Genomic DNA, 14,928 nt, shown 5'->3' on the forward strand with positions numbered 1-14,928 from the left:
AGTGTATATTATAATGGTAATATTATTAAATTGTTTTCTGATAAAATTTAATACAAGTTACGTAAAAATTTTCCGAGCGCGCGGATTTGAAGCGAGCCGGGCGATTTGCAAAATTCGGCCGCTTGCAAAAGCACCGATTTAAAAAATAATTTTTAATAATTATATATAATTCTATTTTATAATAATTTTCATTTTAAGATAATATAAGTCTTTATTTAGTCAATGACTGTAAAATAAAATTTTAATTGTTATAAATAAAGGTACTATGATTTAAGAAAAAAAAAACAATTATCTCGGCTTCAGTTGATTGTAGAAAATTTTAATTTCTTTATAAATCTTCGTTTCGTCTTTAGCAACAATAATCTGTAAGTTAGAAACTCATAGGATATACAGGGCCGCCTCAGCTCTAAATGTTTATAACGAAATTTGCCCCCTTATTTTCAAACCCAAAAATTATCTCGGCTTCAGTTGGTCGTAGAAATTTTTTATTTTTTTATAAATCTTCGTTTCATCTTCAGCAATAATAATATGTAAGTTAAAAACTCATAGGATGTACAGGGCCGCTTCAGCTCTAAATGTTTATAACGAAATTTGCCCCCTTATTTTCAAATCCAAAAATTAGAGGTTTAAAAATGTTTTACGCATTTATTTACATCAGAATATGAAAATATAACTCTTTCGAAGGAGATTGGATGTTTCACCAACTTTCTACGATTTTTTTTCAAAATGTTATAGCCTTCGACATTTGACCTCCTGGGATAAACAATTTATAATATCTAAGCAACAAATTCGTTAATCTGGCTTTAAAATTTTTTTTATGTTTGGAATCGAAAGATCTTCATTGTAAAGCTTTAAAAAAAAAGTAAAAAAATTATTTGTACAATAAATAATGCAATTGTAAAAAACGGCCATTTTGGACTTTTCGCAGGCTGTTATGCAATAACCAATTAACCAAATTAAACTTACCGTACCTCAAATTGTAGATTTTTTAATTTACTACAACTTTCTATTAAAAAGTTTTTCTCTAAAATCAATATCCTAAGCTGCAAAATTAAAAATCATTAAAAATTGCAAATTTAACAAATGAAAATCGCAATTAAAAAAAAAGCGCACAATATTTTTGGTTACATTTTAGTAGAAGTTATTCCTGGCATCGTCCTTTACAACACCTGATACGTTTCAAAAATTCCTGAATTATATCACGTTTTTTCACCCACAGCCTGGAGTAAAATAGAAAAATTGTCCGACTCGACAAAAATAACTTCATAAAAAAGTCTCATGGGGGAGACAATAAATTTTTTTAAGTGAACAAAAAAATGGATATAAATTACGTTCCTGAACTTTTTTTAAATTAAATTTATTATTTATTACACTGATAAATCTCGTTCCAAATGCTCATCCTGTCTGGATCTGGATTAAAATCCATCTTTAGTTGTTTTCCAATATCTAAGAAATTTAACTGATCCTTCTGTATTGGCTTCCACTCAATATTAAGATTATTTCCTGGTGGAGTTGGGTTAGAGAATTTGGCAAAGTTGGTCCACAGCGTCACCAATTTTCTTATCGAAGATTTATCTTCGTCCTTCAGATCTGCCGCCACTGGAGTTTTAAATAGGTATCCCAGTTCATCTGCATGACATGCTCCTGCAATAAACATTTATTTAATCTCGTTATAACAGAATTTATCATCAACATAAACAGTGATAAGATCAAATTGGTAAATTTTATAGATCTCAGGATGTTCTAATACTGATCATATTGAAAGGTAAAAGCTTGGAAGAAGCAAACAGAAGAAAGTATCTGGGTTACTGAGTAAAAAATCCAACTGTACCGAGATCTCGAGTATATAGGGTGAGGCAGATAAAGGGCCTATTAGAAATATCTCGAGAACTAAAGGCAACTGAATTATGAAAATTGGAATAAGGGGGTTTTGAAGCCTGATCTATTTAATGAAAATATTTTCATCGATTTGGTACTTCCGGTTATACCGGAAGTTGCTCATAACTTCGTTTTTTTAAATGGGATACCCTGTATATTTTTACATTTTTGGATTCTCCTCGATTTCTTATTTCTTAAAATATAATGTTTTACAACATTATACAGGGTAGGTTAAAAGATAATTACGTTTTCTTAATAATTTCGTAGCAATATTCACACCCTGTAGGATTGTAGTAATTTGACATAATAAACTCTATTTATGTTCAAAGGATTTTTAATATAGTCTACTTTTGTTAACAGTTATTAGTGTAGCTAAATTTTTAATTTTAGTATACAGGGTAGGTCGAAACTCGGAATGAGTATTTTCTGAGTTTTCTTAAATGGAACACCCAATACTTTAGTATTGTAATGAAATGATATTCCATGGTACTTTTTTACTTCTTAAGCATTCCCTATACCTAACTGCTTTAATTTGTTCTTAATTGTTAATCGCACCAACAATCTTAACTTCGATGGTATTTTGATAGTTCAACCATTGTTGACAATTTTAAATATAAGTCTAGATTAATATGTATTTATTTCCAAAAAATTATTTGTTATTGAATATTTTCACGGCCAACCTAATACAATGTCACCTATTTTGTGTTGCAATTAATGTTTGACTTGACTCACCAATAACTCACGAATTAAAGCAGTTAGCTAGAGGGAATGCTTAATAAAATAAAAAGTACCATAAAATAACATTTCATTACAATACTAAAATACAGGGTGTTCCATTTAAGAAAACTCAGAAAATACTCATTCCGAGTTTCGGCCAACCCTGTATACTAAAATGAAAAATTTAACTATACTAATAACTCTTAACAATAGTAGACTATATTAAAAACCATTTAAACATTAATAGAGTTTATTATGTCAAACTACTACAATCCTACAGGATGTGAATATTGCTACGAAATTAATAAGAAAACGTAATTATCTTTTAACCTACCCTGTATAATATTACAAAAGCTTATATTCTAAGAAAGAAGAAATCGAGGAGAATCCAAAAATGTAAAAATATATAGGCTGTCTTATTTAAAAATACGAAGTTACAATCAACTTTAGGTATAACCGGAAGTAGCAAAGAGGCCAAAATATTTTCATTAAATAGTTTATACCTGAAAACTCTTGTATACCAATTTTCATTATTCTGTTAGCTTTAATTCTCGAGATATTTCTAATAGGCCCTTTATCTGCCTCATCCTGTATACAGTGAGTCTGCGTAACTTGGAACCATATGGGAAACTTTTTTAATATCAATTTTACAAAAAAAAGTTTTTCTCCATAAAGTGCTCTGCCTAGTCTAAAACCTAAGATGCAATCATCAGATATCAAATTTTATCAATAATATACGAGGTATGTCCAAAAATATGAATTTCGCTCAAGAATAAAGTGCCTTTATATTTCACAATATCAAAAATTGTTACTAAGGAAAGTTGTTTGTAATTTAAAATTATGTTATAATATGCATTTACACTCTTCTAATTAAAAATTTTTTTTTGAAAATTTTCCTCAATTACGGATACCCAACATCCTTTTTATTTAAGATAACTCCGTTATTATTAATTTTGAGAAAAAAAGTTATTCTTTATAAAAATACCTGAATAGTCAAAAATCTAAGATGCAATCATAAGATATCAATTTTTTTAAATTTTTTTACGAGGTATGTCAAAAAATATGAATTTCGCTCGAAATTCGAGTAAAATACCTTTATAGGTCACAATATTTTAACTAGAAGGATGCAATTGCATATTGAAACTTAGTTTTTAATTCTGAACAACTTTTTATAATAACAAATTTTAATATTGTGTAAAATGAAGGTACTTTACTCTTCAGCGAAATTCATATGTTTCTACCTCGTATAAAATTGACAAAATTTAATATTTTATAATTTTATCTTAGCAGTTAGACAATGCAGAACGTTTTATAAAGAATAAAACTTTTTTTTGTAAAATTAATAATAACGGAGCTATAATAAATAAAAATGATGTTGGGTGTCCGCGATTTGAGGAAAAATTTCAAAAAAAAAATTTTTAATTAAAAGAGTGTAAATGCAGATAATAACATAATTTTAAATTACAAACAACTTTTCTCAATGACAATTTTCGATATTGTGAAATATAACGGCACTTTACTCTTGAGCGAAATTCATGACTTTTGACATACCTCGTATACTGTTGATAAAATTTGATATATGATGATTGCGTCTTACTTTTTTTCGTAAAATTGATATTAAAAATGTTTCCCATATGGTTCCAAGTTACGCAGACATCCTGTATATGCAAAATTGAACAGATAAAATGTACATTTATACAAATGAAATGACTACTATGCAAGTCGCACAAAAACTTAGGACTTATGATCATCATTATCATCATGTTCGTCATCATCATCTTTATCCTAGGGAGCGGATTTTATGCTAAATGCATATTGCATGCATATTTCGCATATTTGAAAACTTTACTAAATTTTGCATATTTTTAAAGAAACATGCGTATTTTGAGCACATTTAAAAACATATAAGTAAAAAAAAATAATTTTTTAATTCGACACAAAATATTTCCCCGCACAGGCTGTCGTATCTATTAATTCGAGAACTAAAAAATTTTTACCTGAAAAAAAGTTTACCTGAAGAGAGACGGTTCATTCACTGCCTTTTCATTTTTTCTTAGAAAATGCCCAATCTTTACACAAAGTACTTATAGTGCTTATAGTACGCCGAGCCGTTATGAAATGATTGTAAGATGTTAAAATGATGAAGGACGGTTTACCGGAAAATCCGAATTTTATTTACTTTTAATATATATTTAAGTACAATTTGTATCCCAATTTAGTAGGTACCTATAATACTGGTGATGCTTTTAAATCCCCTATTGTTAAGAGAATTTACACCTTTAACCATAGTTTTACGATTTTCTAACGGAAATTTAAATATTCATGCTTTAGATCAGATCCCGTCTTTAAACGGTTTTAAAACTTTGGAGGACATATGCGAAATTTTTAATGGAAATTTTGAAATTGATTTTGGTGCAGAATTTTCGGCTTTAACAAGTTATTTTAAATACGCCCCAATTACTTCCGTTGATGTTGAAAAGAGTTTTTCAAGTCATAAAAATATTTTATCTGATCAAAGAAAATGTTTCCTCGTAAAAAATTTGGACAAGCACATTGTAGTGAATTATAATCGAAGATATATAAAGTGATTTTGTTGTTTTATTTTAAATAGGTAACTATTGGTATCAGTTTTTGTAAAAAAATGTGAATAAATTGCATTTATAAAAAATAATGACTTTATTTGAAAGATAATAAATAAAATTGCCGCCCACCCCCTATAAAAGAACCCCCTAGAATAGAATAGAACAGAAAATTTGTGGTTTCTGCAAATGCGCATTTTTTGAATTTGTATGCATATCTTGCGCATATTTCATAATTTTTTACTGCATATATATGCGCATATTTCATCAAAATTGATCGCATATAAATCCGCTCCCTAGTCATCATCATCTTCAAATCATCATCATTATCCAGCTTTCTGCATTTAAATTTGAACATAGACCTCTACTAATTTCTTCCACTTCTATTGGTCTTGAGCTTCATGCAGCTAATTCACAGCGATTCTTTTGATGTCGTCTATTTATCATGTAGGTACTCTAACTCTGATTCTTCAGTCCGCTCGTAGTCTCCGCACTATAATTTTTGAGTCCACTGTCCGTCATTCTTTCTGGCCAAATGGCCCGCCCAGTTACCCTTCAACCATGTTATACTCTCTACGACACCTGTGCTGTCATTCTTCTTATTTCCTCGCTTCTAACCCTGTCTCTGAGACCGTTCGATTTTTCTCTGAGCAACTCTGAGTTTGGGTGTTTTGACCTGGATTAAGGAAAGTGTTTTTAGGATGTAAGCCATGACTAAAAGTGTACTTTTGTCAAACGTCTTCTTTTTCAAATACTTTGGCATGTTGTTCTTTAAAACTTCTGATAGAGCTTCATATCATAGAGCAAAGTAATTGATCTTTGCAGTTCAGCAGTTTTATTGTCTATGGAAATTTGGTTTTTATGACATAAATATTAATATTTATGATGTTATTTCGTTTCAGTCGACTTTTGGGGTTTCGCTTGGTACCAGATTTGTCATGTACCTATTGTGCCTTTCCAAAATTTATTTTCAAACCAACTTCCTTACACTGAAAAAAATACTGTACATCGTACCAATGAACGCCAATCATTGACTTTTTTTACATTGACTCAATGAAAATTTCGTTAATACTATAAACACGTAGTCATTAAGTAATTACCATATTCATTATTACAATGTAATTATATTCATTAAAAAAATAATGAGTAGAATCATTAATCCAATGAATCGTTTTATCTATCCAATGACTTTTTTCATAATACTAATAATTTGTTCATTGTATATATGAAACTATACATCAGGATATTGCGGTTAAATTATGAATATAAAACGTTGCACTAATGTACAGTGTTCTTTAAATTACGAACTCGTTTATTGATTTTAATAACTTTGATTAATAACTCGATACATTGTTTTGATGTAACGCAATAATTGTATTAATGTAATATGCCTGAATCAATGAACAATACATTGTAGCAATAATCTTGTACATAAACCGATACATTTCTTAAAACTCTATAACTGTTTTTATTGGTGTAAAAAAATCACGTGACAACAGTTGCAGCCTCCTAGCAGACAGTCACCTGCAGACTCTGAGGAGCGGTATTTGGCACTAGTGATTTGGTTGGTTTTTCTAGGTTATATATTTACATATATTTTTAACTATTTATAAATTATTTTGTTGGATTTCTATAAAAAAAAGTACTTCTATTTCCACTTTTGCATATTGATATGGACTTTGTGAGTGGCATTTGGAAATGGAAATGGACTTATTGATGGATGGGACAGCAATTTCGAAAGAATTATTTCCTTTCTTCGGTGTGAAAGTCATATCAAGGATAAAACAAATAAATTTTTATTTGAAAAGGTTACTCATGAAGACATTTTACGGAATGTAAGTACCTATTTCATTATTTAATCCTGCATATCTAGTATTAATCAATTCTTGTTCTCTGTAAATTTTTTCAAAAGCTAATTCGACACATAGGTAAAAGAAAATAGGAACCATTTGAAAATATTTCTAAATGCTATAATCTAGGTGATTAAACCGCAAATAATTGAAAAATATTATTAACTCTTGCAGTCGGTAGTATCTATCAAAGTAAAAATAAACATCTCAACATCTAGCAATTTTTTTCAGGATAAATTAAAATATTTCTATAAAAAAAGTGATACCCAAAAATACAACTATGTTCACTATTTAGATTTATTTTTTTATAATAATTATTAATATAAATTGTAGATGGGTAACATGCGGTTCTTCTTGGCGTTCTACATCGATATTTTGTACGAACTGATAAAATGGTTAAAAAAAGATCTTAATGGTCAACCAAATATAATATAATAAAATATACCATCAGAGATTTCCAGTAATCATTCTTACATCGGCAAGAGCCAGCAAGAAGTCGAAGATCATATTAGATTTTTGAAATCAAAGAGTTGCCATTCAACCTTTGGTTTTTTGTATGGGTGGTGATAATTAATCCCAGAGAGATGTTGTATTTATGGAGATATTATTGTAGATGTATTTATTTTCACGATATCAGGTTACATTTTTTTATATATTTTATAAGAACAATCAATTTCTGTTATACTTAGTTATTCAGTTTTTCAAATTACATTAAAAACAGTTGTTTGTGTTAATTAAAAATATATGTTTTTTTTTCTTTAAACTTATAGATACTTAACATTATTTTGAGAATCGGCAAAAAATCGTTTCTTCAACCTATATTTGTAATATTTATGTAGATAATGGGTGGAATGCATAAAACGTAGTACCTGCTAATGCTTCAAGTATGTACTACATTTTTGAAGATTTTACTACACTTACAAAGCATTACTACGCTTACAAATGCTTAATAGGTGTAGTAAAATCTTCAAAATTGTAGTACATACTTGAAGCATTAGCAGGTACTACGTCTTATGCATTCCACCCATTAAGTCGTCATTTTGTTTACTTATTAACTATTTGTATATTATATACAAATATACATGAAGATGACATTCACTGAACCAAAAAAGTACGTAAATATAATGAAAAAACATTCATTCAAAAACGGAGAGCATTAATTTTCGTCCAAAGATCAGTATCGTTGGTCCAATGTAAGTAGATACATTAACTAATACTCAAAAACATTAACTTCTATGAATTAACACGTTCATTCAATGTACTTTCTAGTTAAGAATTAATGTACCGATACATTTATTGAATGTACCGATCCATTGATTCAATTTACCGATATATTGATTCAATGTACCGATACATTGATTCAATGTACCGATACATTGATTCTTAACTAGAAAGTACATTGAATGAACGTACTAATTCATAAAAATTAATGTTTTTGAGCATTAGTTAATGTATCCACTTATATTGGACCAATGATACTGATCTTTGGACGAAAATTAATGCTCCCCGTTTTTGAATCAATGTTTTTTTCATTACATTTACTTACTTCCTTGGTTCAGTGTAGAGGCTGCATTTTCCTTAGTAAGCACAGTTCCAGTCTATGCGAAGTTATCTTATGTTATGATCTGTTATCACAACTGTTATCAAAAGATTTATGACTGAATCCTTTGGCGTCCCACTCCCACTTTCATTGTTTTAAAGCATGTTCCAGAATTAGCGTAAATGGTTTAGGAGATAACGTGTAGCTTTGTGACATAAAGACATACACAAAATGACATGGATTTCACCAGATGGAACCACAACCAATCAAATCGACCATGTGCTGATAGACAAAAGAGCAGCCAGTAGTATCTCCGATGTAAGAACACGACGAGGAGCATGCTGTGGATCAGACCACCTTTTACTACAAACCAAATTTATATGGAGAGCTAACAGAGAAAGAAACGAAAGACAACAAAAACAAACAAACTGAACCTAGAAAAACTGAAGATTCAGGAATGTAAACAGAAGTTGGAACTAGAAGTCGCAAATGAGTTAAGGACGGTAGAACTGCACTCCATAGAGGGCAACTAGAGTAATATCAAAACAGCAGTACTGACAGCAGCAGCGTCCACCCTAAAAAACCAGAAAAAGGAGAGAAGAGGAGCATGGTTTGATGACGACTGCAGACAAGCAATAGAGAAAAGAAATGAAGCACACAAAATGTACATAACAAGAAGAACACGAGAAGACGAACATTATTTGAAGTCGCAAGACGGAAAGCCGACAAGATATGTAGAAATAAAAAGAGAGCCTATTAAAATGGACAAATAGAAAAAATGGAAAAAAATTTAAAAACAACGAAATTAGAGGGGCTTACGAATACCTAAAAAAGATAAAAAGTGGGTATAAACCTCAAACAAGTCTATGTAAAGATAAAAGTGGGCAAATAATCAGTAATCAACAGAAAGTCAAAGAAACCTGGAAGCATTATTTTCAGACCCTACTTGGAATACAAGTAGATATAGAAGATGAAATGGGTATGAATTACGTAGAAGAGAATGAAGTAGAGAATGGAGCAGAAGCTCAAACCATAGAGGAGGTTCTCGAAGCTATTAAGGCCCAGAAAAACAACAAAGCTCCGGGAGTTGACGAACTACCAGCAGAACTGTATAAGGTAGGTGGCAACCACCTAGCAAGTCACGTCCACGTGCTCATCAAAGACATATGGCAAGAAGAGAAAATACCCGACGACTGGAAAAGAAGTATATTATGCCCGATCTATAAAAAAGAAGACAAACTCCAGTGCAAACTACCGTGGAATCTCTCTATAATATACAGCATATAAAGTCCTCACGTATATTATGAACCAGCCGCTCTAACCACTAGCAGAAAATATTATTGGAGAGTCTCAGACGGGCTTCCGAAGAAGACTATCGACACTGGATCAAATATTTACAGTCAAACAGATCTTGAGCAAATCATGGGAACACGATATTGATGTTCACAACGTGTTTGTAGACTTGAAACAGGCATACGACTCAGTCAAAAGGAACAAACTATACTATATATTGGCTGAATTGGCAATACCACATAAGCTAATAAGACTCGTTAAGGTCACAATGGATGAAACTTAGGCCTGTGTACGAATACAAAACCACCGGACAGACTTTTTCAAAATTTTGCAGGGGCTAAAGCAGGGATATGGGCTGGCCCCAACATTGTTTAACCTGGCACTGAAGTATGCGGTTAGGCAAATGCAAACTGAACGAGGAAACCTACTGATCAACCGAACGGTTCAATTGGCCGCTTATGCCGATGATATTTATATTATGAGTAGAACATCAACAGGAGCACAGGAAATATACGCAGAGTTAAAAACACAAACAAAAATGCTAGGTCTGGAAATTAACACGGAAAAAAACAAAAATAATGACTCATACGAAAGAAATGTAGTCCCACAAAACATTATACATGAAGATGACATTGAAACGGTTGGAAAGTTTACATACCTGGGAGTAGAAATATATGCCGACAGATCAGAAGATGGAGAAATACGGAAGGGAATAACGCAGGCAAACAGAGCTTATTTTGCCCTCTCCCATATATTTCGGTCTAAAAGCGTCCACCAAAATACAAAGATGAGAATCTATAAAACCTTAGTTCGACCAATAACATGCTATGCCAGAGAAGCCTGGGTCCTGAAAGAAACATCCAAAGACAAACTTAATACATTCGAAAGAAAAGTACTGAGGAGAATACTAGGACCTGTGAGGGAAAACGGAATCTTCAGAAGTCGATACAACAACGAGCTTTATCAACTCTATAAAGAAACACCCCTGTCAGACTTCATTAGAATAAAAAAATTGCAATAGGCCGGACATGTGATAAGAATGGGAGAGGATAGCCTACCAAAAAAGCACTGAATGCTAGAATGCAGGGAAAGAAACCAGTTGTAAAGCCAAGAAAGCGCTGGAAAGACACAGTAAACAGCGACGCACAAGCACTTTTAGGAGTTCGTGTATGGAGAAGAGCAGCCACAGACAAGCAAGGGTGGAGGCAAAAAATAAAGGAGACCTAGGCTCAATTTGGGCTGTAGTGCCGTAGAAGAAAAAGAAGTGTATCTTTGTTTAATACCTGTTTTGGTTTTTGTACATTTTGTATCTTTGTATAGTCTTACGGCCATAGTTGCATTATTCTAAATGTTCGAGATTAGTTTGAAAATCTACATGGATAATGTTGAACTATACAGAGCTTACAACGAACTCGACGTCATAACATCCATAAAGATCGGACGTCTGCGCTGGATGGGCCTTGTTGAACGGATGTTGGAGACTAAAACACCAAAACAGATAATGAGGCAGATACCAGTAGGGAGAAGGTCAAAGGGAAGACCCAAACTCAGATACATAGAACAAGTGGAACAAGATCTGAAAACACTTGGAAGAAAAAAGCAAGGAACACAGAACAGAATGGCGGAAAATCCTAGAGCAAGCCAGGACCCAAAAAGGCTTGCCGAGCTATTGATGATGATGGATACAACTTTCTATCTAGTAGCTATACAACTTTCTATCAGTAGCTGTCTACAAGATAGCTACTGTACACCATCAAATACCGGAAAACATCATATTTTGGATAATTATTTAAAAAAACACGTAAAGGAAAGAACGTAGAGTCAAGGTCAAGATACTCTCTTGGATCTGAAATATACGACACTGGATGGGTTTACATTATGAAGAACTAAAAACAACAGCAGAAAACGTAGAAAAATTTGCCATATTAATCGTTAACATTCATTAATTGAATATGATACCATAAAAAAACAAGACATTAAAATATCAACTCAAACACCTATCGTTGGATAACGGTTGGATGTTTAAATTGGCTTTATTTCTTCAGATACACATTTATACTTTTTACCTGTATTTGATAATGTATATCGAAATATACATGTTCATATCACAGTCATTTTTCATAGAAGAAAATTAAAACATAATTAGTCCAAGTAATGAAGCTTAAAATAGGACAAAACCTCGCATTTTTTTACAGAATGGATCTATTTGCTTGAAAATTTGAGAATAAGTAGTTTAAGGATAAAAATCTATATGTGGTCGAAAGGCGCTTTTACCATGGGGGTGGTTGCCACCCCATCTCGGGGGTAGAAATTTTTTATTTTATTTTGACCGAAAAAGTTTGTAAAAACATTTATTATAAGCAAAAAACGTTCTATACATTTTTTGATAAAATTAATAATTATCGATTTATTCGCTATCGAAAATGTTAGTTTTATATCGAAAAAATCAATGTTTTTAATCAGTTTTCTGCTAATAACTCAAAAAGCTTTCGTTTTATCGAAACAATTTTACTGAACAAAAATGTACCTTTTAAAAGAATAAACAACACGTTTTTTTTTAAATTTCCTTTAAGACCAATAGTAATCGAGCTATACTTTATTATTATATCTTAGCACTTCTTCGTCAAATGCTAAATATTGTATTTTCAAAGTTAAAGACGGGAAAACTATACATTTTTCGAGGATAACTTATAGAAACTAATTTAAAGCATTTAAAAAGATCTAACTCCAAAATTAAAAAAAGTCTAGCTCAAAAATTAAGTGACTTATTATAAAAATAATGTCAGTCCCTGTTTTTTCAGCGAAAAAGTGATCGCAACCAACCCCCTAATCACCACCCTAATTAAAATTAGTCATTGACTTTATTTGGTCTTCTTTATTTATGTATTATTAATAGGCTCTAAAAGTTTGACCGTCTTATTATTAGTTGATTAGTTTTAGAATGATTAGTTTTTAAAAAAATGGAGTTAAAATCGAATAACGAATTTTTGTAGTTTGGTAAAAAATGCCTTTTTCCTTAAATAAAGATTAGCATCAGAGCTAAGAAGAAATATTTAAATATAAAATTGTAGCTTATTTAATTCCCAAGAACTTGGTTTGCAAAATATTTTTCTACAGCAAAAATAGAGTGAGCTATTGACCATTAAAACTTGCAATAATATGCAAAAACCACCTTTACAAACCCATTCAAAATCACCTCTTTTGCGACTGAGAATTTTAAAACGATTTAATATTAATACCTTTATAGATCTTGTAAAAATCTACAAAATTATTTTTTATAAAACTTTCTAAGATAAAAAATTAAAAAATTACGGTTAAAAAATCAATATATTTTTTTGAAAAAAAGGAGAAATCCAATTGGAAGCATAATAATGTAAATGTGCGATGTTTTTAGTTATTGGCCTTATTCATTCTTCTTTATTTATGTATTCTTAATAGATTCTAAAAGTTTAACTGGCTTAGATTAGTTTTAAAAAAACTGGAGTTTAAAGCGAATAACCAATTTTCGTAGTTTAGTAAAAAATGCCATTTTCTTCAGAATAGAAAGATTACCATCAGAGAGACGAAAAAATGTTTAACACGTTGACGGACAGTGCGTCAAATATATAAGCAAGTGTTGTGACACTATATGCATTTTGCACAGTAGAATAGAGAAAAATGCAACGTCTATAGACGTTGTGTCCGTCAACGTGTTAAATATGAAATTGTAGGTTATTTAATTCCCAAGAACTTGGTTTGAAAAAATTTGTTCTACGGCAAACAGTTGAGTTAATTGTTAATAAGTATATCGAAAAGCATTGATTTTTTTGATATTAGTCGAGGAAATGAAGCATTTTGGCTAGCAATTTTTTCGTCCAGCATGGATTTACTTGAAATTTTCACAGAAGGTAGGGAATAGTCCAAGGATCATTTTCTATATCATGCCGCTGTACGCAAAACCTTGGGGGTGGTTGCCACCCCATCTCGGGGGCGGGAATTTTTTATTACATTTTAACCATGTAAATCGATGTAAAAAGTAATTCTAAGAAAAAAATGTTTTTTACATTTTCTTCGTAAAACTATTATTTTTCGAGTTATTCGCGCTTGAAAGTAACAGTTTTTCGATGAAAAAATCGACTTTTTTAGAGGGTTTCTTGAGAATACCTCGAAAAATATGCATTTAATCAAAAAAACTGTAGATATCAAAATTATATCTTTTAGTAATACAAACCAAATTCTTTTTCTGTAATATCTTTAAGACCAATACAAACCGAGATACGGCATGTTAAAGTTAGCTTTTTTCGTCAAATGTATAATTTGGAATATTCAAAGTAAAATAACGGAAAAACTTTGCATTTTTAGAGGAAAACTTAAATAATCTTTTTTCAAGTATACAGTAAGCCCTTTCAAAAAATAATAATAAAAAGTTTTTAGCCTAAAAATTAAGCGACTTATGATCAAAAAAATGTCGGTACTTGCTTTTCTCTATGAAAAAATCAGTGAAAACAACCCCCTAACTACCCTCCTAATTAAAAATTGGTCTTCTCGTTTCTGTAATTCCTTTTATATTTGTATCATAAATACACCCAAGAAGTTTGACCTATTTAAAGGGCCTAATTTTAGAAAAATTGGAGTTTAAGGAAAAATTAATTTTTAGGAATTTACCATTTTTCACCTTTTACTTCAAAATATCTCCGAAAATACTGGAGATACGAAAAAAATGATAAACTACTAAATTGTAGCTTTTTTAATAACTAAAATTCTCTTGTACATAGATTTTCATTACAGTGAACAGTTAGCGAGATATATCTATTTAAAACCTCTATTTACGAGCAAACACCCCCTTATTCGAGCCCTTTAAACCCACCCTAATTAAAAACTAAGGGATCTTACGCAATTTAGTTTACACAGTCTTATAACTCTTCAAAAAGCATACAGTCATTTTTGAAAAAACTTTTTATTGCCAAAAATGAATTAGCTATGTTTATAAAACGAATTTTTTTTTTTCGGAAAATTCGGATAGTCCGTTTATGGATAATTTTCAATGTATGTATAATACCACAGAACCGGTTCGTATACTGGAAGATGACTA

General features: G+C 30.9%; 1 protein-coding gene across 1 annotated transcript in view; it reads right to left on the reverse strand.

Annotated features, from left to right (window-relative positions):
- Positions 1 to 1,341: 1,341 nt before the first annotated feature.
- LOC114330900 (juvenile hormone esterase-like) overlaps positions 1,342 to 14,928 on the reverse strand; it is a 75,659-nt gene continuing 62,072 nt past the window's right edge. Inside the window, exon 7 of the mRNA XM_028280333.2 lies at positions 1,342 to 1,644. Within this exon, the coding sequence (XP_028136134.1) occupies positions 1,361 to 1,644 (284 nt within the window). The 3' untranslated portion in view covers positions 1,342 to 1,360. The remainder of the gene's footprint in view (positions 1,645 to 14,928) is intronic.

Source organism: Diabrotica virgifera, chromosome 1, assembly GCF_917563875.1.
Source record: "Diabrotica virgifera virgifera chromosome 1, PGI_DIABVI_V3a".
NCBI lineage: Eukaryota > Metazoa > Arthropoda > Insecta > Coleoptera > Chrysomelidae > Diabrotica > Diabrotica virgifera.